This window comes from Ixodes scapularis, unplaced genomic scaffold, assembly GCF_016920785.2.
Source record: "Ixodes scapularis isolate PalLabHiFi unplaced genomic scaffold, ASM1692078v2 PGA_scaffold4__175_contigs__length_147842914, whole genome shotgun sequence".
Lineage (NCBI taxonomy): Eukaryota > Metazoa > Arthropoda > Arachnida > Ixodida > Ixodidae > Ixodes > Ixodes scapularis.
In genome coordinates this window covers 104353255-104381000 of record NW_024609879.1, presented here as the reverse complement: position 1 = coordinate 104381000, position 27746 = coordinate 104353255, and the positions used below count along the sequence as shown (strand labels likewise).

The 27746-nt window shown below is 49.1% G+C and overlaps 1 protein-coding gene across 2 annotated transcripts in view; it reads left to right on the top strand.

Moving 5' to 3' along the window:
- The window catches only part of LOC8025429 (transcriptional enhancer factor TEF-1), a 163094-nt gene that overhangs the window by 100884 nt on the left and 34464 nt on the right, over positions 1 to 27746 (top strand). For both annotated transcript variants that reach the window (XM_042293285.1, XM_042293284.1), the window contains exon 3: positions 15479 to 15768. In XM_042293285.1, coding sequence (XP_042149219.1) covers positions 15762 to 15768 — 7 coding nt within the window. In that variant the 5' untranslated portion in view covers positions 15479 to 15761. The remainder of the gene's footprint in view (positions 1 to 15478; positions 15769 to 27746) is intronic.

The window sequence follows — 27746 nt, the reverse complement described above, 5'->3', positions numbered from 1 at the left end:
TTAAATTAAAGTCATAGATGTCTGTAATATTTCCTCTTTGATAGAGGCATGTTGCGTGACAATATTACGCTAATTAATTATATTTTCCCCAACTTTGACGATTCTCCTGGAGTATGACAAGCCTAGATAACGAAGAAGCAGATCCAACCTTGGCGTTCCGCTTCGTCCCACGGAAGTCTGCGAGGAGACCTTGACATGCCTTACTAGATCATGAGGATCGTGTTGTCTCGTACAAGTACATGCTGGAACTGAAGTAGGCTGTATGCCTCTTTGCTATCCAAGATTGGATTGCTAGTCTCGTCGTCTTAATCGGCTCACTGCGGCGTTAATCTCGGTACAGATCGGCCTAAACTGCAAAACTAAATCCGCCCAACTTTTTTTTTAGAGCGCAGCTCTTAGGCGCCCGTTTCCGGCTTGAGCGGCGTCACCGTCGCCGTCGGCGTAACCGCGACCCCCCCCCCCCCCCCCACCCGCCCACACACACACACACACACACACCCTAGGACCTCGGGAGGACGTCGGGTTCCTTCGGTGACCTCGGGGGGGGGGGGGGGGGGGGGGGGGTGTCACATGACCCCCCCCCCCCCCCCCCCTTAGTATTCTTCCCTACTCCTCCTCAAGAGCAGCGCTCTAATTCGGCGTTACAGGGAGTTGTAAACGGCTTTCACTTTTTTTTGCAATGAAATATACATATATATTTTTTTTAAATTTCGTGTTTGTTTTAGAATAAAATTTACGACACTTTTTTGGTTTCTTCTATATTGCTGTTTTACACTCAATCGACTGAAATGAGTTCGTCAAACTCACTGAAATCAACTGCGTTCTTCAGGAAGAAGCTATGTGCTACACCACACAAATTACACTAAAGTCGAAGTGCTCTAAATTAGCCCGAGTGACATGGGTATAAGAAAGGCAGGACACGCTTCTCCCAGCAAGCTCTCTCTGCTCGCCATGGTTGGTGGTTTCCCCCTATCCAGCATTCGCTTGACTATAGACCTTTTCACCCTCCGCCGCATGGGCGCTGCCATCTTGGAATCACGTGATGCGGCCGCCATTAGGTTGCTTCAACTTGTTGCTCCGCTCTCCCGTCCGCGCCTTGGCGGATGCGTTGAATTCGTGTTTTTCGTCGCGTTTCACCGCGTCTCTTGCAAGTTGCCTTACTCCGCAAAGTGTCTTCCATGCAATTGCATTACATCATTATGCGCACAGCTTCTGTAGTTGATTTTGTAACACGTTTTGAATATTTTTTACCGTCGGCGTGCGGGATACGTGTGAAAAGGTTTTAGAGGAACAGGAATCAGCGTTAGCACTTGCGCACATTGAATATCGAGAGTTCAAAAACCAATAACTTATGAGAACTTAGGTTTGATTACTAATAAGGGCGGAACATTTGCAATAGGAAACCCAATGTTCTTATATATGAGTGCGCATTGGTGTCAAGGAAGGAAAGAAAAACACTCAGCGTAATTAGCCATGTGTTTTTCCTGAAAACATGGTGTTTTGGTAGTTCCAACAGATCGAAAACAGTTTCTTTTGATTACACCAGGGAACTTGTGAACAAGGCGCGCGGGAACAAAAATTTAGTTTGAATTATTTTTTATGCTAGGAACAATGGTACCTTAACATTAGGCAACTTGTTTGTTCGCAATATCACACCTATATCTGTTTTACGTTCTTAATCGCGTGTGTGACATGAGCATTCGCTTCATCGGTTTATTTAGGAATTCCACGGAATTGTATATCGTGCTTGGTCCCATGTCCATAGTGTTTCAGTTGCTTGAGTCATTTTTTAATAGAACCATGCAGTTTCAATTAATTTATTTCAACACAAATATTTGAACTTCCCGCGTAAGAAACTGTCACAGACAGCTTGATAGTGCCTATGATTCACAAAATGCGGCGCCGAAAAGAATCCTTCTGCATGAAAATCACCCGAGTGCAGCCGGTTGTCGACGGCGAATAGGGATTTACTTTCAGTAGCTGGCGACGTCAAAATGTGCAAAGCGCATCGCTTCAGATCAGTGAACAGCTTTCTACACAGGTCCTTGTCTACGTGATTATATGAAACTTTTCTAGTCATTATAAAATACGTTTCGAGTCTCGAAGTTAAAAAAGGTTGGTGTACGGAAACCAAACATCGAACAGTAAACTTGTCAGTTCATCTGTTCTTGGTGATTCAGCATATTGTTAATCATGTTGTCGACCTGCTTTTCACTAAGCACTCATGCAATATAGTCTGTTGCAATATAAGATGATCAGTTCAATATCTGACTTGAGCGCGAGCTATCTACCTTGCGTACCGCTCGGTGCACGCACAGCCAAAGCACGGCGGCAGGCAACGAGCGCACGCTGCAGGCGGAGTTTGTCCTGCTCTTTACTTTTTTTTCTTCTTAAAATTAGTGTCCGCGGGTACGGCCGTGGACAATGGTTCTCCTCCCTGTGCATCAGCGCAGTTGTTTCACCGCCGAACCTGGCCGAAATTAACGATGGATGGAATAGACGCATATGGTGTTCATAAAAAAAAGATCGCAATTTAGGCTCGAAACCACTCTGTGGTTTGCCAAGTGGCTCAATACTATTATTTCATTCGCTGTGTGCTACTAGAAAGAAATTCATATCGCAAAATTAATCGAAAGTGGCCTGAAACAGCATCACAATCGCTTGCACGTTGAAACCGAAACCGACCAAATTGAAGCAACCTAATGGCGGCGAGTGCGCCAGCGCCCTCTACCCGCCGGTCAAGCAACTACTGAAATGAAAAGGTCTATAGTGTAAAAAGCGAAGGACTTCGCCGGACGAGCTCGTCCTACTGTTCTTAACTTGCAACAGACTACAGGCGCATCTTAGTCACACCATGCTACAAAGAAAGTACATTCAGTTCACATACACAACACACATCTTTGCACAATTTCGCTTGCTGTCTTCAATGGCGTCTCTTCCTTGCTTGCATATGCCAACTTTTGCTTGCACGCCGCTTGTCTATTTTGTATTAATCTCGCGTCTTTGTTTACCCACGAGTTCCACACTGCACGCAAACAATGGGTACCGCTCGCGCCGACGGCGTAATTGGATGCAACGGAGGCAAAGCAAGAAGACAATGGGAACCCACGAGTGAGAATGGCTTTGCACTTCTTTCTTCTCGAGCCCGTAGAGAGAATGAAGCATTTATTTGCAAAACACGCCGCGGTTAACCAGCGCTTAGCGCCGGCTTGGTACGCTGTGTCAAGCCCGTAAGGTTCGCATGAAGTGAGAGCGAGGGAATGATTCTTAAACCACCGAGCAGAAACCGAGCGCACTGTTAATTGGGTTCCGGCTGTGCTAACTCCTTTGTGTTTGCGCGGTAACCGCAGACCTAAGCACGGGGTCAATGTAGATATACTTTCGCCAATTAAATGCACAGCGCGTAGCGGCTAACTGTCGTACCGCTCGCTTACGGTTGCGAGATATTAGAGAGTTTTAGTAGATCGTTTTGGCTCTCCCGCTACGCTATACGCTAGAGCGACGACGCTACTGCGCATGCGCGCTGCTAGCGGAAACATTGCGGAGCTGCGGAGGCTAGCGGAGGCGCGCTAGCGGGCCAAAATAGCGAGGGGCGTAGCGCGGCGTGCTAGCGTGGCTCTCGCGAGAACGAGTCTTGGCGAGATGAGGGAGACCCAGCAAGGGACGCTGTTCAAGATGGCCGCCACGCCGCGCCTACTTGGTCTGTGCGTTTCGCAATCGTCGTTCTAAGGGGTGGATTATACCTTGCTGCTGCGAGAAGTACCCGCGACAAAGCAGTTCCACGACTGCAACAGGTAGTGATTCATGGCGGATATACTAAACGCGGCCACGGAAAGGAGAAAAAAAAAAGAAAAAAGAAAAGGCTTCGCAGTTTTTGGTGCTGTGAGCGAAAGGTGCAGCCCCCTGCTCGGCCGCTTTGTCGTGAAGACAAAACCGACTAAGGAAGCGGAGCGAGCAGGCGGATATGAGGGATTTCTGTGGCGCTTCATTTTCGGTGAACAACGACGCAACAGATGAGCTACAGTGGTTGTCCTTTATTTTTAAAGATTTTTCTCGGTGGCTTTGGCACTTGACTCATATCGGATTGGCTTGGACAGCTTGGCTGACAGTTGTATTCAATTACAAACATAATAGTCACCTACTTACAAAAGAAGCAACGATTAGCACGTTATTCAATAAAAAAAAAACAATATTTTATTAAGATAACGACGTTAATAAAAACAATTGCGAAGGATTGCTTTACAAATCTGTTTTACGCGAGCCCTAGTGTCCGAAAGAGCCGCTAGTGGCGTTGCGTTAGCTCTCGTAACGTTGTAATCCGTAGCGGGTTGCGAACGTTCTACTAAAACTTAAAATGGTAGTTCCGCTACGCTACATATAGCGGAGGTCATAGCGGCTAGCGGATAGCGCAGCGGGAGTGACTGAACGATCTACTAAAACACTCTAGTATTCCCATCGTCCGCGTTTGCTTTTGTCAATATCTTGCATTTTTTGTCGCTTCTCCCTCCCCTTTTACTTAACGATCGGCATGAGCCTGTGAGGTATTATAAATAAATAAATTAAATTTTATTCCGCGAATTCAAAAGTCTTACGGGATGGCTCGGATTTTTAAAGAAACGGGTTTCATCTTTGTAATCTTTCCGACCAAGTCGTTTTTACGCGTATCTTTTGTCTCACACGCTTCATACACTAAACGCGGGAAAACGTTTGCAAGAAGTCCTACTTAAAATGGACCGAATGGCACGATACAAAAAAATAGTTCCAGACCTTGTCTTTTCAAACGAGCCATGTAATAATATTTCTTGTCAAAAACTCGAAAACATTTTTCTACACGTGTATATTTTTTTTAAAGAATATTGTGGAACAACTTTTGCATGTACCCAATTTTGCGCGATGATCGTTTTTTTTTTTCTTCTGTGCGTGAGCTTTGAGTTGCAGCGGTATGCATTTCAAGAGAACGTTTTAGGGCGGGGTGGGTTGGGGGGGGGGGGGGAATTAAAGGTTGGGAAGACTCGTAACCCGCAAGAGTACATAGGTGAAAACACTCCCTAGATGACGACAAGGCCGTAGCGCTGAATGTGCTACGTCACCTGTTGGAGACCAGCACTCGCGTCTAAGCTGTTCTTCCAGCTGGCCTGCGGCAGGTGACGCAGCATATTCAGCGCTACGGCCTTGTCGTTTAGGAGGTGCCGGTGAAGCAAATTATCCGGGCTGTGAGACAGCAACCCCTAGCGGACTGGTGCGTCTGTTCGGCATCCGTGGGAACCTTGTCCAGGAAGTCCGGTTACGTCGTCCCGTGTTCTTCTTCTTTAAATTAGCCCTCCCTATCGAGTCGATGAGTGTCCCCTGCTCAATCGAGGAGCTTGATCCAGTCCTCCTCGCCCCGCCGCCGGGGGCACTCTTTTTCGTCCGCGCCCGGTTTCACTTTCTCACGGATCTTGTAGTCCCCGCGAACCGCCGGGCTCATCATCGACGGGTCTTTATTCTGAAATCATCTCCGGAGGAACATCATGAAAACAATTAGCGTAAAGGACAAGATTAAGATGCGTATCTTCGTCCTTGTCCTTGTCTTTTGCTCTGATTGTTTTGACGATGTTTGTCCATCTAGCCCAACAGTTATTTTGATTCTGGAAGAACAGCAGCGCCGCAGTGTGCGTGAGTGCGTGTGTGTCTGAAAGAGGGAGAAGACCTCGTGGTATCAATGAACACTTCCTAGAGAACAAAGCGCGTTGTGATGGACGTTTTACTTCACCTATCCTGAGGCCAACTTGGACACGATCGAGCGCTGCGTCGACGTTCCAACACGTGCCCCACCGGAACTTTGACCCATCAGTCGTGTGTTCGGTCTGTGCCCAGCGTTGGCCTCTTGGCGACGCTGAAAATCGTGCATCAAGCTTGCTATCTACGAGGTGTTTCCCTATACTCGAGGGTCCTTGAGGCACTTTAACGAACAAGTTCCTTATGTCAGAAGCAGGCCTAACGTAAGAAAGAAAGTAGCCGAGGAGAAAAGGAAATCGACAGAGAGGTCAGAGACACAGGACAAAACCGTGTTTTCCTTGGCTGAGGCCGGGATTGCTGATCTCGATCTGCCTGAACATTGCGAAGCAGACATCACAATCTTGATGGCGTTTTGAATCACGTCACGCGCAATGCTGACCAATACGTGACCTGTACGGGACGTCATCGGATCCTGGTGGTGGTCGTTCGTGCTCGTTCCTGCCTAAAAAAAATCAAATTGGACGGTGCGAAATGTGCACCAGCGGCCACCACAATGGCCACTGGTGCGACGTGAATGCGATCGATGTATAGCCGCGGGAAGCGAGCTCCCGTCCGCTTTTGGCCCCAGGACACAAACTTTACCAGACGACCGCTTCTTTGGAGCGATCCCGCGGAGGATATGCCGTGAAGTGCAGATACAACCCCCGAAAACAACCGATTCCCAACAACGGGCCACTCGGACGGGCGTCTGGCGTCGGTGCCGTCAAGAAGCCGCACAGATGCAGACCAGCGGGGCAGCGTGACTGCCGAGCGTGTTCCTCCTCCGGAGCCAACGCGTGACTTTCAGCGGGACCCCCGTCCCCCCTCCGAACAGATAAAAACCAGTTTGCGATCCGACTCGATACACGAGGTACCTGCCGCTTGCTGCTGCTGCCTAGGAAGGGAACAACGGCCGCGTGCGGTAGCATGCATGGACGGGAGTAGCAAAGCAGACCTAGCAGAGCCACCACAAGGAAGGGAGGGGGTCCGCAGGAAGGCAACAGGTGTGCTGTTCTGGCCACGCCAACGCTCTCTCCCGTCTCTCTCCCCTAATCTCGTTTGCGCGCGCTGTGCTATTAGCGTCCGACGGCCTGCCCTGGATGTCTCTTGCGCCATCTAAGGTAACCCGGGGATGTCCTCGCTGGGGAGGATCATCGCCGTCGTCGTTCCCGGGCACTTACCATGGGCGACATGGAGGACACGTCTTTTGTCTACGTTGGACAAATCTGTGTGTTCGTGAGCACGGAGGAGGTGCGGGTAGTCTGCCGTCCTGGTTACGCGACCCCTGTCTTTCTATGAGTCCGCTTCCAGAGTGTATGCCAGGGAAGGATGAATGACCCAGGTTATCGGCGCATGGGTACAAAAATCAAAACGCGGACGGTGCGTCCAATTGGTGATCGTCGTAGCGTCAATGGATTTCCTCTTTGTATACTGAAGCCATCGGCCCTTGCAGCGTTTTCTTCTCATCCTATCATCCTTGTGACCCTTGAATTTTTACTAGTCATCGGTGTCTACCTCCTTTTTTACATAGCTTTCCTTCCTTCAGGCCAGTGCCTCCAGCCTGCCCTGGTAGACACGAGCATGCGTTTAGTCGCGACACGGTCGCGCAGCTATCATGACCTATGGCATCTCTCATCAGCTCATCAGCCACCTCAGCTATAGTTCTAGTTTTCATGGTGCGCCGGTCATGCGCACGGACTCGATGCCCACGTGTAATTGACGCCGCAAGGCAGCTCGCTCAGGTGAGGGGACATGCCGTACAGAGGACCCTTCCCGAACTCCTTTCCTTGTCTGTAAATCGAGAGAGCGTATTGTCGATATGCTGCAACACAAGATCTGTTGTTAATTAAAGCTTCTCCTCCAGCGTGAGCTTTCTGCGTTTTATAAATCTTCGGAGCACTCGCAGCCGAAGCACGGCGGAGGGCAGCTATAGCGCGTGTAGGAGGCGGACTTTCTCATGGAAATTTTATGTTGCAACAAGCTGTAGTTGCGGAACATTAGTGGTCAAATTCATTTGACCTTCTTGGAAAGTCTTCCGCCTCGCTGAATATGACGTCGACGGCTGCCGAAATGACAAGTAAGCGTTTGAGATGTCAATAACTTCTAATCGCTTCAAGAGAATGACACAGCCACCTAACTTCAAGCGTGCTTATCCTTCCGTCATAGACTCCTTTCTTTTTCTCTTTTAATGGTGTAGGTCTGGCGCATGTGGCGCCGTAAGAAGTGATTCTGGATGGTTTGGAGAGCCTTGAAGGAGATAATGCGCGCTTTCCGATGAGCGCGTCCTCTAACGGGAAGCGTCGTTTCTGCGAAATGACAGGTCCACGAACAAGATGGCGGAGCATCCGGTGATGACGCGCCTCTCGAGCGAGGACGGGGAACGGACGCTGTGTGGCGGCAACACTTCGCTGACCCGAACTGGTTTAAATAAGCGTACTTACCGGATAGAAAGAGAAACAATGTTTGCGTTTGGCAAGCGCCTTCGTTCTCGCGATTACAAAAGGGAAGTGAGCAAGCTAGAATACTATTAGGCAATGAACACGGAGCCTTGCAGCTTGGAAGGGTGCCACGACGGTACGACTGCTCCATTTTCCTAATTGGCGCCGGACTTGGTGCGGGCTAACGAGGCAGCCTCCATAGCGCTAATTTTCCCCTCTGCTAGACCATGATGCCAAGAGCTCCTTGAGGAGTACATAGACCAATGCGCCGTTCACAAACAAGCCCACGTCTGCCCACGCCAAGTGTGGGCACTGCGCATGCGCAGAGACCAGATTCGCGAGAGGCGAAGCGTTTGCGCACGCGCAACGCCGACAGCAGCGCCACCGCAGTTTCGTGACGTCAGAGGGATGAGTTGGTGCATAAGAATCATAGCGCATGCTGGATGGCTCCAGCAGACGACGATAGTGTCTTATGCACTGATCCGGCGACCGAATGTCCACAACTGGACAACTGGGCAAGGGCGTCGGAGTTCGCGGTAACCCTTTAAGGTCATCCGTGCTTGCGGACCCTATCGCCATGATGACGGTTCCATAATAATATCGTGGAAGCATCATCCAAGGACTCCACCGGACGGCACGTACTTGGGGAGCTCGCGCGGAGCGGAGGGGAGGCCTCCGCATCCAAAAAGGCACGCTACTGCCTCAGCAGAACAGACGAACGCCGCCAACCGTGACGTGCCGTTCGCGGTGGCTCAAAACCGATGGACCGCGCGCACGGCAGTGACGTCAGTCAGTAAGCTGTTGTGGCGCCGCAGCGCGGCTTCCGCGGCCATTTTGCGACGCCGCCGGTTCCTTTTGTCCGCTTTGTTTGCTTTTGTTCCGGGATGGCGCGAGCGAGGGAGGGTGGAGGATTCGCCGCCATTATCCACTCTGCGTTTTGGGCAGAGCCAGCAGCGGGCAGGTCCTCCTGTTGTTCCTCTGCTCTATCGTGTTCTTTCACCCCGGGAGATAAATCACTGCCATAAAACCTGTTTGGGAGAGGCGGTGTACTTGCTTTTTCGTTTCTTGTCGGCGCTGGCTGCGGCCGAGAGGGATGTCAGTGGGGAGGAGGGTTATGGACAAGACGGTGAGTGCTCCTGGGAGAGCCTCGATGCTTCTGCTGGCTGGATGAACTCTCTTCTTTCTCTCCTTGCCCGTTGCTCCTCGCTTTCGGAAGGTCTTCAAGGTCTGTGAACCGGGGTCAGACGGGCGGGCGGATGGCTCCCTGCTTCGGCCGGCTCTTGCGGCCGGGTTGGTCTTTGCGTGAGGGCGGCTTGCTGACCCTAGTCCCGACCCGGTGTCTTGCTGTGGTAGACCAGTGGTCGTCTCCCTAACATATGCGGGTAGAAATGGAAGGAGAAGAGGAGGCGAAAGCTCGCGCGGACGTTGAAACACCGAGCTCTCGTTGGAATAATTAGTGGGGAGACGCCAAAGCTTTTGTCTACACTCAGTCTTCGAATGCGTTCAAACTCCGGAGTTAGGCGTTCAAACAGCAAGTAAAGAGAAAGTCGTCTAGCTTTGCGTCTACTTACCAGTCATTCCAACCAAACCTCGGTGTTCCGACATCCCCGCGTCCTCTAATCTCGTCCTTTCCCTCCGCGCTCGTCTGCTACTGTTCTGCTCGCCCTCCGGCGTCGGGTCTGTTTCGCAATTTGAGGAAGTTTAAGTGCGCCAGGGCTGCCAGAGTTTGCGGAAATGTTCAAGGGCTGTCCAAACAGAGGCTATATTAAACATTGAATGGCGAATATGGCGGATGTCGGCGCAAGCGTGGAGGTTACATAGGGGTCGTATTCTGTCTCAATTTGAATTTAATTGGGAAGACGGTCGACGTTTGGCATCTCTGATCTGGACAGCCATCTAGGAACTGCATTCGTGCATTGGTCTTGGAAGGGTGACACTTGTAATAGAAATATTGCTAAATTACCTATGTGAATGCTGGGAATGTAGGCCTACGCGCCGTACGTGCTCGCCCTCCCCGTATAAAAATATTAGAAGTAAATGACCGAAATAAGGCATTGACGAACGCGCGTGCGAGATGCCATTTGATAGGCTTTCGCTTTAGAACAGTTACTGCTGCAGACGCTAAAACGTGCGGCGCGTAGACCTACGTTTCCTGCATTCTCCTTAATACTTGGGTAATTTAGCAATAAGTCTATAGATGGTATTCGCAGGACTCCATATTGCCGGACGTTGTTCACAGCGCATGCTCAGAAATAGCTCCCATTATTGTATTCTAAGAACAACGATTCTGATTGTGTGGAATGGATGTTGACCTGCGGTGCGAACACAGCAGTGCCCGTGGCGAAGGAGGCTAGGGCTAAGGCTAACCATTTTCGTTGATGAGCTTGAGACTCAAACTCTAGTGGATTATCATCGAAAGTGAACGCGGGGTAGGTCAACTCCTAACACTATGCCAAGCACAATGCGTGCGCGTAGGGCCAGACACTGTAGGTACTGCAGAACTGAAGACATTACCGCGCGAAGACGACGTCTTCCAAAGGGAAGATCGCCGAAGCGAAGCTTGTCACCGTCAATGACGAATGCTTCTACCCTGTAATTAGCCCCGAGGAAGAACAAATACGTCGCCGCGGTCTCAGTGCTCCACTAAGTCAACGCCACTAGTAGGTGACAGGTGAGGAGTTTAGGGAGAGCTCCTCCCTTCTCTTTCCTTTTTAGCAGAGCGAACGCCTCCCACCGTTCGAAACGCCACAATTTTGGAGACTGCTCTTATACGAACAACAGGTTTTGAAACACAACGTCTAAATGTCGCTTCACCGTAGCTTCCAAAAAAAAAAAAAAAAAATACAGTTTTGAATTACAGCTTCTAGATGGCGCTTTGAGCGACGACTGGTGCCATTTGTGGAAGAAGGACTTCCGCAACTGAGTTCGTCATGTAACATTGCACTAAATGTATCATGCCGTCAGGAGAAGGACTCCGCTGTTTCACCTCGCACGAATCGCAACACTAACCATGGTGGCCTGCTCTAATTCTTTTCCACTTGGCAAGCTCCACAAATCAGACGCTGTTCGTACTCACTAAGTAAGTGAAGACTGTTCCTTTTCTGGCTGTGACGGCACTCCGGGCTGGCCGCCAGATGGAGCCACTCAAACTGCGCGGCAAGTTGAAAACGAAAAGAAAAAAAAAAGAAAACATTGATTAGCCGGCGGCCAGTTAAGGGGGCTCAGCTGCAGGTATCAATTCGTCAATTGGGCCAAAACTGTGTGTTCAAATTTGTCAAAACGACGAGAGCGCGCTCGGAGAAAGCGAAGCAGCGCCACGTAATTGCTAACGCCTCCATTGTGACCATCGAAGAAGAACAAAGAAGAAAGGGGGTTGCATCTAACGCGTGCCCCACGGAAACCTCTCGCCCTCGTAAAGCAAGCAAACAAACGAAGCAGGCAAAGAACGACCGGAATCAAGAAGGCGCAATTTTGCTGCGACGAGCGGGCGGCAATTTGAACGGTCGAACGCGCACGCGCCACTGCCCAAGGCAGCGTTGTCGGGGAAACTCCCGACTCGGGCGGCTGGGGTCAGCGGGTCGCTGGCGAAGCCGTCTGCTGACGTTGGAGCGGTCTCCGCTCGGCCTGTGCGCATAAAGGAGCACCGCAGTTGACGCGGTGGGCAAGCGGCTGATTGGCCGAGATGGTAGGTTGCGTCCCGTTCACTGCCAGCCAGTGCTGGTGGGCCCTTTTCCGGGAACAGGTACCGAAAATAGCGTTAGTTGTTGCTTCGTCAAACGTTAGGTAGTTTTCGTAGACCGCGGTTCCCGCTCCGCTGAGCCCTCCGCAACGAAGAAGCCGTTACTGCGCCTGCGCGCCGATGGCCTTGACTGTAGAGTTTCGGGTATCGTAACGGGGTGCGGAGGGCGTTGCGGGACGGTGAAAACGATCTACGAAAGCTCCCTGTTAAAACACTTTACTGAGATTCGTTCCTCCAAAGGTAACGAAATACCGTTACCGTCACTTCCAAAATCTAACGCACGTTACTTTTTGCGTTACTTCAGATTTCAGTATTATTTGGCAAGCGATAAGCGGTGGGTACGAACTTCGACAACAAGTAAACTTTTACAAGGGGATTTAGTAGTGTTTATTATATTTTTTATTCAGATTTGTAGCATATATATTTTTTTCTTAATCTGAGTAGATAAATGATGCCGCGGAAAAGAAACGAATACGTGTAATCTAATTTGATAGACGATACCGTAAGATAGTAACGAAATTAATTCACTCGTTAGCCTTTTGGGAAGTATAACGAGTACGTTACTGCGAAAAGTAACGCGTGAAAAGTAACGTCGTTACTGGTAAAGGCTGATTCACATGGTGCGATTTTGTGATTTCGCCGTCTCTCGTGTGGGGAAAAAAAAAAAAAAAAGCCTGGCGGAAGTTGCGGTGTTTATTGCTGCACTTGCAAAATCGCGAGTAAAGTTCCACAATGTGAATCGGTCTGAACGCGTAACATCCAACACTGCTGCCAGCGTAGGGGGTCAGTACCGCTGAGCGACCTCCTGGCGACGGCGGCGCGGGTAGCCGGCGTCATTGCGTGTTCACGGAGAGAGCCAAGTGCTGCAGAAACCAGTTTGCCGTCTGACTCATCCTGCCAGTGAAGGCTGGCCGGTGCGTGCAGGTGTTCGCCGCCTCCCCGCACGGGAAGGCCGGTGAAGACCCTGACGTTTCGCGGTCGCTCGCTCGCCCGCACGCCGGCGGACCTGACCGATATCACCCAAAAGAGAAGGCCCGCGCCTTTCCCCTCCATATGTCATCAGTAGTGGACCCACACAGCGTTGCTTACCATGCGTCACGATCGTCGACAGTGCGCCGTGCGGCATCTCGCAGCAAGCGAGTCACCGCAAGCTTGTCATTTGCTTCAGCGTGTGCTTCAATTCCACGTACAAAAACAACAACAACAGGGTGCCGAAAATATTTTTTACTCTTTCGCTGGGGCGTACCAGATGCCCTTGGTTTGGTATGGCACGTAAAACGTTCATATTTTATTTGGATGGTGGCGTCTGAACGTCGCGGGCATCGGCTCGTTGGCCAGTGTGACCAGCTGGCTGCCCCCTTCGACGCCACGCCGATGCGGTTCACCTTGTGTAAACGCTGGGATCGTTCGCGTGTGTTTCTACGCTGGGCGACACGCGTGGTTTTGCAGAGAGCTAAACTATGCTGGCGAGGCTGGTTAGCAAACATCATAATCTAGACCCCGAGACAAGGAGAAATGAAATTACGGACAAGACCGTTATTTTATTTCTCTTTAACTGTCTCGGGATATTAGATTATGACGTGTGGTTTCCATGCTGGTGGCCGCCTTTCATGGTTTCCCTCGTCCGCCCTATCTAGCCCGGACCTTCGAACGTTAAGAAGTTCCACGACGTGGAGGTAATGGACGGATCGCACATTTGTGTTTGACTGTGCAGGTGTACGTTCAGTTCTCTTGCAACCGTATACTACAAACTGGCACACTTGTTCTATATATCGGGAAGACCTGGAACACTTCCAACGTGTATATATAGTAACTAGACACTTTTACGGAGTTTGCGATATGAAATTGCGCACTCTCGATAAGAAATGGTCGCAATTATAACACTGTGAGAATTATTTCTAGCCCACTGTGAAAGAATGATGCGTAAAACATTCTGGGGGTATATACACAAACTGAAAGTGTTCCAGAGCTGCTCGACCAACGGCGCCAATGTGCCTCGAGGCCATGTCAAATGCAAGTCTGTAAACCGGCTGTACACTGCTGCAGGTGCGCTGTCAACCGCTACGACTGCCACGTATAGTAAAGCTATCTAGGCAGTACGAGGCCTGTGATCGTGGTCAAGACAGCATGCATATTGATCAAATGGGGCTCAATGATAGGGCATGAAGCCGCGCGTCTGGAACCGTGGTCCGGAATCATGCACCTGGACGTCACTGTCCAACAAGCGCACCAGGAAGGACGAATGACTTGTTGGCCTTTCCATTTCCAGCTTCGGAACTGCCATTCAAACGATAAACACTTCAGTTGTTCCTTTATAAAGTCTCGGGATTGTAAACCCAACTCTCTTTGTGGCGAGTTAATTACTTCCTTGTCTTAACTCCCGAGAATCCTGAATAAGAGTCTTAGATATAGATATAGGGTTGATGCTTTGTCTCCAATTGGGGTAAGGCTCTTTTTACACCTATATTTTAATCTAGTGGTCCCATCTTAGCAGCACATTGAGGCTTTCCATTTTTCATAATTTTGATTGAGGGGGGGGGGGGGGGGGGGAGGATATTTGTCATGCAGGGGCAGGTGGACGCGTCGGTACGCCTGGAATTGGGTGGCAGCTTGCGCTACCTAGCCAGTACGGCGCAAACTTCACTGGATGGCTCTTTCGTCGTCGTGGGCACGATGCGGTGGACGCAGCAATAACTGCAGACTTTTGTTGGACTTGTTTATAGACCATTGACAATCATCATTCCTTCCGGTGCTCCAAAGCGTACAACAAAATGACGGTCTAAGGGAATATGAACGCCACCGTTCATATCCCTTGCACGTGATGTCCTTCTTTTGGTGTCGTAGTCTATCAGACCTAAAGAATAATTTGGAGTTTAGTAGGGTACGTTGTTGGGCTAGTTGGTTTGTCTTAGTAAAACATATAAAAAGCGCAACTGAAAAACAAGGACAAGAAGTATACAGGACAGCGCCTGTACTGTATACTTCTTGTCCTTGTCTTTCTGTTGCGCTTTTTATATGTTTTACTAATCATTTGGAGCAAATGCAACAGACAAGGTACCCTCTTTCTCCACAAGTCACCATCGTAACGTATACACAGTGTCTGGAGTGTTGTGCGCTCACTTCTCCGACTGTCTTTCCATGGTACTCGGAGATATCCCATGTTCTCCAGCTTCTGCAGCATTGATTCTTTTCTTAGATTTAGTGTCAACATTAATTAACCGAGTACCCGCAACACGAAACATATGCCGCGTTGGTCGTGGCTCGGGTCTGCAATACCGTTGCGTTGTCGGCTCTTGCATATACATTAGAGTTTAGTAGATCTCTCCGATACCTCCGATAACGATATCCGATAACCACACGATGCGTGCGCATAGCCGTCGGCGCAGTATCAGGTATCGTATCGGAGTCATATCGGAACGACCCACTAAAACTCCCTATTGCAATCCTAGGATAACATTACCATCGATGATTGCGACCCATGATTGCCGGTGACTCGGACAATACCGTTGCTGACCCTTCTGCGTGTCTCCTCTCTTTTCCGCAGGGTGGCGCCTATATCAGTGTTCAAGATTTCGTCCCCTTGGAACTCTGGCCCGGGCCTCACGCCCCCGGGCGGAGGCGGGCCTCAGGCCTCGCAACCGCTCTCCGACCCGGGCTCCGACGACTCCAACTCCAAGGACGGGCCCTCGGGGGGCCGGGGCGGGGACGTGTCCAACTCGGACGCCGAGGGCGTCTGGAGCCCGGACATCGAGCAGAGTTTCCAGGAGGCCCTGGCCATCTACCCGCCATGCGGTCGCCGCAAGATCATCCTGTCCGACGAGGGCAAGATGTACGGTAAGGGCCCACCGGCGTCCCGGCAAGAGACACCCCAAGGTGATGGCAGTTCCGACAGACTGCCGTCTGAAATGATACCACCCAAAAAATACAAATCCCCCAAACGTCAGCAGTAGTGGATCCACAAAGCATCGCCACCAGCCCGTCATGCAGTCTCACAAAGAGCGCGACGCTAATACGCGCCGACGCCAAGAGGCACGCGTCTGTCGCTTTCCGGTGACTATCGTCGAGCCCCAGCGTGTTTGCCGCATGAGACCGGTCGGGGATCAACTAACGATGACGCAGTGCGCAGGCCTTACCTTGTAGGTGGTATTTATTATGTGAACTCTCTGAACCGCCCCAATAGTTCGAAATAATAGGGAGTTTTAGTAGACCGTGCTTCCCGCTCCGCTAGCCCTCCGCTACGAAAAAACCACCACTGCGCCTGCGCGCCGATGGCCTTGGCTGTAGAGTTCCGGGTAGCGGAAGGGCTCAGCGGAGCGGGAAACACGGTCTACTAAAACTCGCTAATGCCGAGGGATGGCGCCAGCATATAAGGAGGGATGGCATCGCTATGTTCAGGCTGGAGGCTCATCACAGACAAAAGCAAGTCTGCACGTGCTTGAAGGCGTAGAGGCGGAACCACTAAAGTGCGTTACTCTAATACCCCCCCCCCCCCCTCCCCCCCTCCCCTCTGTTCACCCCAGAAACCTGGGGTCCGATTGTGGTCACCGCGAGAGCGAGATCTAATCTGCACCTCACGAAGGGAGCTATAAGGTGTCCTTACAAGTTACAATACAATACAAAGCACAATGACTTTTATTTTCTCATTAGCATGATGAAGGGGGAAGGTGGGGAAGCAAAAAAAGCTGTTTTACAGCGTCTTCGAACGCTGTTTTGCAGCGTTCGCAGACGGTTCCTTTGCTAACGCGAGCAAAAAACTGGGCTTGTCTGTGGCAAAACGTCATTCGCAGACGAAAAAAAACTACAAAAAACCTACATCGTTTGTTAACAAACCTAAGTGAGATCGGACGCAAGCTAAAATTGTGGTTGTCTGCTATTTAACAGTGGAAGGCCTTGACAAACAAGTTACAAGCCATGCTTCCTTTGCACATCTCAAGTAGTTCTGCTGCCGTACACAGGCTGAGATCGACCGGTGGATCAATGAGTACCTAGGACACGTTCCCACAGAAATAGTGCCCGATCTGTGGACTCACGAAAGGGTCAACTTTTTTCTCATTGGTCGATAACGTGTGCCCAGTCGGAAGCTGTAAGGCCGCGTCCAATCAGCAACTTTGACCAAGATGGAACCCCAAAAGAAACCGCGGACGACGCTGCGTGTAGTTGCGGAAGGGCGCTGTTGTCACGTGCTCGAAATAGGCCAGTCAAGGCCTCAGATTTTTCCCCTTAGGTTTACTCCACGGGGTTTTCCTATTACATGTCCCGGTTCTGCTTTGGGATGACTCCCGCGTCGCGTGCGTGCAAGATAGACACCAAGACAGGTGTCGACAAAGCATCTGCGCTTTTGACTATTCTTATCAGAAAGAGTACGAAGAAACATCAACCTTCTGGGCCCATAGTTGGTGTCAGGGGTGTGCCCGTTGCAACACGCAACACCTTTTAGTGAAACCATTGTCGTCAGAAAACAAGCCTTAGAAAACCTCGGCGATGGCTTGTTCGAGCTGTGTCGCGCGCTGTTCCTCAAAATAGAGGCACATGGTGTACAAATTATACTGTGTGCTTCGAATCCTTTATGGCAGTGGTCTCCAAAAGCTTCGTCTAAAGGGCTGTGCGGATCTGTGGCAGTCTCGAGGGCCACAAAAATAAGCAAGTAAATATAAATGAGGAAATACTAAACATATAAATATAATTAGGCATATAAATACAAAACAAAAGGTGTTGCTAACGCTGATGACGTTACAACATAATTGTAACGCGGAAAACTCACCAGGGGCCCTAAACTCGTCAAACACAAAGTTCGAGCCGAAGTTGACGGAGCGCACCGATTGGACAAACACGACGATGACTTCGCGTTTTTGTCGCCGACGTCCAATCAGCGCGCTGCGCGAACTTCCGGTTCCAACTTTGTGTTTGACGAGTTTAGGGCTCCTGGGCCTCTAAACTCGTCAAGCACAAAATTGGGGCCGAAGTTGGCGGAGCGCACCGATTGGCCTATTACGACGATGACTTCGCACTTTTGTCGCCGACGTCCAGTCGGCGCGCTCCGTGAACTTTCGGCTCCACCTTTGTCTTTGACGAGGTTAGGGCCCCAGGAATAAATCAAAGTAAGTGGGAACTTTGGCCTATTCACACGGGGGCAGAAGACTAGTTGAAGCGGTAGACCTGATGATGACAATATGCAATAGTTATGACAGAAGACTCTAGGCAGGATATGCAAGATAACGCAAAGAAATTTTAATACAGTTACACAGACACCCGTCTATCAACGCACTTTTCACTCGTTCTTTCAGAGCGCAGCTCTTAGGCACCCGTTTCCGACTTGAGTGGCGTCGCCGTCGGCGTAACCGCGCCTTGCATTATGGGACGTTTCCCTTAATGACGTATAAATTTGGCGGAAATGTTTTCCGCTAAATTAAGGGGGAACATTAGGGAGTTTTCGTAGACCGCATTTCCCCCTCCGCTAAGCCCTCCGCAACGAAGCAGCCGCTACTGCGCCGGCGCGCCGATGGCCTTGACCGTAGAGTTCCGGCTAGCGTAGCTGGTTGCGGAGAGCAATGCGGGACAGCGAGAACGATCTACGAAAACTCCCTATTTTTTCCGCTAAATTTAGCGGGGAAATTTTTCCGCCAAATTTAGCGGGGAGCTTTTCCCGCCAAATTTAGCGGGCAATTTTTTTTTGCTAAATTTAGCAGGGAAATTTTTCCGCTAAAATTAGCGCGGAAATTTTTCCGCAAAGTTTGGTGGGGAAATTTCGCCGCTAAATATAGCGGGGAATTTACCAGGAAGTTGTCCCACAAGTTCCCGGACAATTCCCCTCCGAACCCTCCCTCCCCTCCGTACTCTTCCCTCCTCCTCCTCCTCAAGAGCTGCGCTCTAATTCGGCATTACGGAGAATTGTAAACGTCTATCATTTTTTTTTTATTTCTTGTTCGCGCTTTTAACGTGCGTCTAAACGCCATTTTTTTACATGCGCTTATTTTTACATTGACAGCAGTTCATTGCAGTGGGCCGCGTGCCGGGCGTCACTTTATAGATCGCGGCCATCTGCAGGCTGGCCAGAAGGCCTTGGCGGGCCGCGGATCTGGCCCGCGTACCGGGGTTTGGAGAACCCTGCTTTGTGGTATGCAAAGTATGGGCGGAATGTACGGAGAAGCAAGCGTACGAAGGATATCCTCCACCGGGAAGTGGGACTACTTTGGCGACTTTCATCGCGTGTTTTCGAACCTTTCACGGCTTTGTCTTTAGACCCTCAGGCGCTGTGAATAGAATCTGATCCGCTGTAGAAAGTCGACGAGCAAACCTGCAGCTCTACTTTCCATTCTGGCTGCTAGGTGCTGTCGATTTGGCGGAGGTCGCCAGTAGTGTAGCTCTGGCGTCGCATCTTTTTTCTTGGGGATTTTCAGAATTTTTAGCATCTCTACTTTCCGCTGGCTTTCGCTGCTTTCAGCTGGTGTTCGCATGTTGTGTGTTGTAAAAAAAATATTTAGAGAAGAGAAACAAAAAAAAAGCCTAGCCTTCTCCACGCCCGAGTTATGCGCACTGTACGCCACGTCAGGTGCACCTATCCATAAAATCCCAAGCAAGCGTCCACTTAAAATTTGGAGATAATAATTTAAAACTGGTGGATGGTGGCTTCTATAGGTCATCCATATCTATTATAGACCCTTTTGCTGTTTAGAAACATGAACTGCCGCTTGCGTCTCAAGCGACTTCCGGCCGCACCGTCTTTGCGTATGTCACCAGTGCTAGGAAGCATAAATGCTACACGGACAACAAAGTTGGAGACACAGCGAGGGCCTTCGGCTGTACAATATTACATCTTGGAGGAGGCATATGTTGGTTTACAAGAGTACTCGAAACATTTTACAGATCTCGCGCTTCTTCGTTCACCTGGAGAATCGGTGGTTAAACGTTTCATCTACATTTCAAGCAGCGGTGTTAAGGTGGCCTTTCTTCATTCTTTTTATAAACCGGAAGTTGTCTGGGACGTCGAAGACTGGAGCACCACCTGGTGGCATGTCTTTTTGTGTATTTTCCGAATTATACAAAATTGAGAGGTGAATACTTATTGTGGAAATGGCGGATGCTCGGTATTTTACGGTAATCATGCCTGTTACGTCACGGCAAGGCGGTGTCGCTGTGCGGTGACGCATGCGCAATAGCTTCACTCTTGGAAAAAAGAAAAACAATTCCCCGCGCACGCGCACTTGGCTCCTGTTTTAAAGTTAGTATTTTATACGCGTTACTCGAAAAAAAAAAGTACTAGATTACAATTACGATTCGCGTTGGTTAAAAAAAGTATTAGATTCGATTACTTTCTTGAGAAAACAAAATAGTTGGTCGTTACTCGAAAAAGTAACCGTTGCTTCTCCGATTACTTCCGATTTTCAAAATGTGAAACTTTTCTGTCGAGTTTGAAGACGCGAGTCTTTCCAGTTGTCCTTGCCGGACTAGAATCGCTAAATTAGAAACTGCCTATTTCTTTAATCCACGGATTTTGGTAAACCATTTTCCTGTTGGAGGGTTGGTAGGAAACTTGCAGAAACAATGGTTGCCATTAGAAGCTGGAGAGAAAAATAGTAACGGTTAGAAGTAATTTCCATATTTCCGAAAGTAATAAGATTGTGATTACTTCCTAATAAATGTATTCAAATTATTACAAAATTACCCCCAAGAAGTAATCGATACTTGTAATTTCATTACTTGTGAGTTGTATCGTCAAAGTCTGGTGAAAGTTCGCTTGACGAGTTGGTGCCCCCGTTTACGCTCCCAATACACAAACGAGTGCTCTCCTTACACGCTAAGAAGGTAAAAATACCACCTTTGAGGTAAGCGGCCGCGCGGAATGTCGGGGTTCTCGGCGTTTTTTTCTTTCATATCTCGAGAAGGAGACACCTGTGCGGGACGCCGATCCCGGTGTGTATACGTGAGCGCGTTGTGGCGGCGGATGCAGCGTGCTGATAAGACGACTGGGTCATTTGGTAATCGCAAGAAGCATCGCCCTGCCTCATTAGAGCGTCGTTCACCGGGCACCAGTTGGCTCCGCCACGTTCCGAACGAAGGGCGTCACTTGGCGGGGAATGCATTACAACCAGCGCACGTACAGAGGCAAAGTCTGCGCAAAGCTACGAGGAAATTACCTGGGAATCACGTTCGGCCGACCGTGGTTTACGACGTGGCGGAGTTCACTCACTACACGAGCTTGGACGACAGGGTCGGGTGTTAATGGCGGCTCACCGACGAAGATGTCACGTCGGATTGAAGCTGTTTAAAAGTCGACCTGAAGAGAGGAATGTGCGCCGATACCGGGGACTGCTTGCGAATTGAGCTAATTGATTGCACCTTTCGAGTCAGAGACCGGTGCATCGCACTCGCACGATGTGTTGGTCGATATGGTTTTTTACTTTGTTTTCTTTAATCGTGAAGGGGCTACTCTTTAGACCTTCTTAGCTCCGCTTGCTCGCTGACTAAAGTAGCCAGACTTGTACACGTTACTGAAAAATAGTAAGGAATTACATTTACAATTACTCGAGGCTAAATTGTAATTTATTACAATTACAATTACCCTCCCATGAAAGTAACTGACCGTTACCCCAAGAAGTAATCCGTTACTTTCGTGCCGTTACTTTCTACATTATTGTCCTCAAGTAAGAAACAAAGGGAAGAGGGTTATTCAAGTTCTTACTGTTGCAACCTGTTCAATTTAATTACCTTGATTATTTTGAGCAACAGCTAGCTCTCGAAAGTCTCGTCAGACATTTTGCGTTCTTTCTTACTCAATATGTTGACTGCTACGCTGAGCACCATTTGAACTGAGGCACTGGATGGGAGTGCTGTATTGTTCCTCACGAATGCTTAATTCTCTGCACTGAGCTTCTTCAGTGAAGCAAGGGAAGTACTATTTACCTCGAATGTCGAGCAAATCTTCGTCGTTGCAGCCGTTGCCTGCTATTCGAGAGATTTAGTAAATCCTTGCGATACCTCCGATACCCGCGATAACGGTACCCGATAATGATATGATGCATACGCAAAGACGGCGGCGAAGTATCGCATATCGTTATCTGAGTCATCGACCCGATCTACTAAAATTCTCCATTCTCTAAATCGCGAAGCTGTAGAAGTCATCAATAGCAAAACATAGGTGTTACAGTAAGGTGATAATTAAGTAATAAATAAGTTTTTGCTCGATATTCTTCTTCCTTTGGTTCTGAACAGTTCGAGCCTTTCTTGAAACGTTGGTGAATGAAAAAAAGTTTCCAGTATATAAATATAAGTAAGGTTTCGCGTTTTCGGTTTCTATTTTTTCAAAATTCGGCGTACCTTTTTCGGTGTTTATTTTAAAGTTCAATTTTCGGTTTTTTTCGGCGTATATTTATTCCCACAAAAGTTTGTCGGCCTTTTTCGGTGAATTTAAGATAAATACCAACGGACACCGGATCAGATGATCCTTGTAGTTCTGATATTTGTGATCACTCAAAGAATAACGGCACATATATATTGAAAAAGAAATGGACACTTTATTTGGCAAATGTGTGCAACTGTAAAAGAAACAAGAAAAAAAAAAAAAAACAAAAAAAAAAACACAGAAGTACAAACAAGTCAGATATGAAGCCTATGCCCAAAAACATGGAACTTCGCCTTCTGTACATCAGGATTAGGTTATCTTATTATGGTACACACACATGTACTTTCCGAGGTTCTCCTCATTGATCCACAGTTTTTCTTTCCGGTTAATATGACACTGAGCTTCGAGAATGCCCTCTCAACGCTAACACTGGACACTGGCAGGCTGAGGAGATGAAGCGCTGCCTCAGCCGAAATCGGCCAATCAACCAATTGTGACCGCCAAAAGAGACACAGTGCGACGTTTTGAAGCACAACACAACATGCAGAGCTTGCATCAAGTCAGTCTTCCGAGTTCGAAGCACGCTCGTACATGGCGAAGTCATGGGGAATTTCGGACTTCACGTTTCGATCGATGATGCGCACATTAAACCAAAACGTCGTGATGGCATCTGTGTATCCCATATATTCGGATACGTTTCGATAGACACTGTCGTTTCACTTTTTTGCCGCGGCTCTGCGGTAAGACTTGACGGTAAAGTGACCTTTTCCGGTTAAAACTTAATTTGAGAAAATGAATTCGACGTCTTTTTTCGATTTTTATCGGTTTAAATTGAAAATGCCGAACCTAGAAACTGGCGGTTTTCGGTTAAAGCCGAATTTCCGAAAATAGATTTGGCGCACTTTTATCGGTTTAAATCGAAAATGCCGAACCTAAAAACTGACCTTTTTCGGTTAAGACCGAATTTCCGAAATTGGATTCGGCGTACCTTTATCGGTTTTTATCGGTTTAAACCGAAAACTCCGAACCCTAAATATAAGTAATAAAATAAAAAGAAGGACACTCATAACAACAAGTAATTAGAACGTCGGTTAAAACAGGGAAATGTAAACGCACGTTCGCCGTGTGTACCTTTCTTGGTGCCGTTCAAAACGCACGGAGCACGAACCGACTGCAGTTTACTCCGGTGTTCTCCCGATAGACGTCCACTGACGCCACGGGCACCGAAGTGTAGAGTACTAAGTGAGCCGCGCTATGGCCCCACTCACGAATTTCACTCTCTCCTCAAGCCCAGAATATCAAGTCTACATCCAACCACCTTTATATTTTATTTGTAAAAAACGTCTGCTTGAGATAAGATGCGTCCTGCTGGGGCAAAACAGGAAGAAGAAGGAAGGAATACTGTTGCCATTTTCTAAATGCTCGCAAAGAGCTGACTCACAAAAAGGGGAGGGTAGACGGAGCGCTGTTTCCCGTTGTGACGTTATGAAAATGGTCGTAGTCACTATATCCGAGAAGGACATTGTTAATTCTTTTCAGTGCACTTACCGCCTCGAGCTTCTCGAAGAGGCACACAATCACTTGGTGTCCACCTCTCCCCGTGTCCAATCGCAAAGAAAAAACAAAGGGACTAAAAAAATAGCGGAAATAACCCTTTATTTTTTTGTGAATTGTTTATTTGGATTTTTTTTACATTGATGTTAGGGTCTAAAAAAATGATAGATTCAAGGGCTTGGTGTTACAAAAAAAAAAAAAAAAAAAAAAAAAAAAAAGGCTTTGCGGAACAGAAGAGTGTCAAGCCTCCCTTTGCGTTGGTCGATTCACGGGACAGTTTCACTGCGTTCGACTTTACAAAAATGAAAAAAAAAATAAAAATAAACTTTATTTAGAATGGGGGGGGGGGGGGTTGGTTCTGACAAAAAAATGTAACGAATTACAAAGAATCCGTTACTTCAAAAATGTAAGGGAATTACTTTAATATTACTCTAGAAAATATGTAATTATTCCGTTACAAAATTACTGATACATGTAAGGGATTACAAGTAATTTCGTTACTTGTAACGGATTACGTACAAGTCTGAAAGTAGCTTTGCGGTCGCTATCCACCGGCCAACCATTAGTGTTATTGAGTGAGTCATCGTAAGTGGGTGGCTATCGCAGTGATGTTGATCCGTCAAAGGTTACACTGACAATAACTTAATTTTTATTTTTTTCTAAAAGAAGAGCGGTGAATCATAGCCTTTTTATATTTTCTACGCTCGCGTTTCTGAGACGTGGTGGTTAGGCTTAGAGAGATGCTAAGTAAGGTCGACGGTGATTTGTTTTTTTTTTTGGAAAGTTGAAGCTTATAGTTTAGTGGGTATACATACTGCGAAATTCCCGTAGCCGACGCTGATGTGAACATGAACGGGGGAAAATTCCACTTCGTAAAAACCCAACAAACTCACATATGTGTTCCGCGTATTTTTTTTTCTTAAGATGTCTAGGAACCCTATTGGTTTGTCGTTAGGTAAGTGACGATCGTGTAAGGATCAGCCACCAAACCCCGCTTCTGGCGCCAGAGCGCACATCTTTGGCACCCAAAGTGGGGACGGAGCTGCGGCGGGGAGCCGCATGTTCCCGGTACGCATATATCGACTGATCGACGCGTACCGATTAAAAAGAAAACACCTCCTCAACAGAACACGCAGGCAACTTTGCCTGGAAGTCCCTCCCACGCAGCTCTCCGATTGGCGCGCCCGTTCCGGGCCTTATCGACCAATTGGAGGCGCGCATTTCAATCGAACGGGAAGTTGTGGCCCCGGATTGGCGCACCTGAAACGAGACGTCGTGCGAGAAGGAAGGGCAAAGGCTGAAAAAAAGAGGACCGCGTGTTCTCACTTCGGATCCGAGACCACCGAACACGTCACACGCTAAGGAAATCAACGAGTTCGCTCAGCGTCACCGGAGCTGGGATGGACGGTTTCGAGGCCGGTTTTGGGAAGGGGAGGACCTCGCTGGCATGATGAGACCGTTTCCAAAACCCTGTCAAGCAACTTTGGCATAATCGGATAATTGGTGCCGCAACCACTAGATGGCGTGCACTTTTGAAAAAAAAAGTCCGGTGAAGCCTCTTCCTTGTTCGCACGTTTGGGGGACGAACGTGCAAACATCATATACGAAAGACAGGGCGTTCCCTACAAACACGACGCCAGAATCACGTATGTACGCTTCGAACACGTCTGCGGACAGTTGTTTGTATGACCAATGTGAACAGGACTGTTCACACAAGGACGAAGCACGCCTCAGACAGTGTCAGCAGGCTGTCTTTTGTGTGATTTATGTGAGCAGCGTTGACCGTGGCTTTAGATCACACGTCTGGCCGTCCTGGGTATATTACCGCGTGACGTATAGCATGTCCACCGTCTGTCCCTCTTATGGACATTTATGACATCACGCCACTGCGGTTCTTGCTGCTGTCGGCAGTGCGCGTGCGCAGATTCTTGATCACACTGCCATGGGAACAACACCATTATGCCCGAGTTCCACCAGAACGACAAACGAACAACCGACGCCGACAAGCCTCAAACGCGCGCATCGTGCGTGCACGACGGTACCTTTGGCAGCCTCGAAGTCTCTCAGTGCTCGTGAAGTACAGCACGAGTGATCCCAAGCCTGCAAGAAGCTACCCTCCCGTGCGCGCTGCACGTGTTTCAGGCTTGTTGGAATTGTTTCCGTTTGTCGCTCTAGTGGGACTCGGGCATTACGATTACGACTGAGGCCCTAATATGCACGGCGGGATTGCGATTTTCGCAGTATGCATGTCCCCAACTGTAGTCACCGACAAGGGGAGTACGACAGGGAGGAGCTTCGGTTGTCCCGCCTTCGGCGCGAGGTTCCTGCTTTTGACAGTGCTTCGGCGTCTCGTGCACATCGAGCGCGCGCGTGCAGGCGAAGCACAGAGGAAGGAATGGGGCGCGTGGTGGAGGCCGGGCGTTCCAGAGACACGTCCGGCCGTTCTCGCCTAAATGGACCTTTTCCGAGAAGCGTTCTGCGCACGCGCGAGCGCCCGATGCCAAGTGGTGGAAGTCGGCACGAAAAATCGAGGAAATTCGGAATGAGGCTGTAGATCGACGAGTAGAACACGTAATTGCAGCATATATAATTGTGTTACACACAAAAAAAAGAAAGTGGACGGAAGGAAAAACGCGACGTTTGGGTGGACGCCACGGATGCCCCTCTTTAAAGTCGCGTTGGGCACGCGACGCTGCTCAGAGAGCGAAGCAACTGGTAGCGTAGCTCCCATTATCGATTGGTAGCGCAGGTAGGTCACTTCCTCGATTTCTAGTTCGTGCAGCCACCGCCTGGTGCCGTCGGTATTTGGAAAAGGTCCATTGTCAGTGATCGTGGTTATTCTACGGCCACATACACTCGGCGTCGAGTATTTGTCTGTTACGTTGTCAAATCTAACTTTGTTTCGCAGTCCTGCAGCGCCACACTGTTGCGAGTGGCTTCGTCTTGGGTCTCACCCGCACACGCTGTCATGCGGGGGAGACGCCAAGCGAAACCTCACGCACGTACGTGACCGTCAACCGCCAGACGACGGAACCGAGAAACGCGACGCACGAAGTCCGCAGCTCGAAACCTTTAATCGGCTTACAGAACTACCGATCCGGGCGAAGGGCATATCCCCTTTCACGCAAAGACCTAAACATATGGGCCTCCTGCGTTGCCTAGGGGGTGCTGCGAAAAGGGACTTGTTAGGACTTGTTTTGGGTAGCACAAATGTTAGCGTCTCAAACTGTCACGCAAGCAGAAGCGTGCCTGCTCTGGTGCGGAGCGCGAAATCACGATCAAAATACAAAGAAACAACAAAAAGTCGAACGCCGTCAAAGCTAAGACGCTAAGAGCGTGAGCCAAGAGATGCCGTTTCACGCGTTCCAAAGTAAACATGTAAAAAGGAAAATAAAGAAAAAGAAAGCGCCGCGACACAAGTGTTCTGGCGTCACCACACAAAGATAAGAGACGCGTGCCCTAGCGGTGGCGTCATGAATTTGGCACTTTCGATTGCCTTGCAACGTTGAGTCTGGCCGATTTCTGGCGTCCGAAGGTGTTTTTTCGTTCTTCAGCACCACACAGAATGAAAAAAAAAGCTCAACCAACGTGCCATAAGTTGTGCGAGGCTCAATCAGGTGAGCTTGTACTACCCAAGATGAGGGCGCTACAGTTTGTTCAAAGCTTCAGCGCAGGACGTCTATACGCGAGGCTTCCGAATAGAGGTGCATACAAATACAGATTTTCCTGACCTACACCAGCTTCATCTCTTCTTTTCTCGCAGCTATACCGAGACACATGCCCGGGCTGCGGCTCCCCGACCCCCACACTCTATCGCTGTATACCTCGTGCCCGACTCCACTTGGAGAAGGGATCCGACCCATACCGAATCCTCCCACGTCCTTCTGAGAGACTACCCTATTCGGCTCGGGCCCTGAGC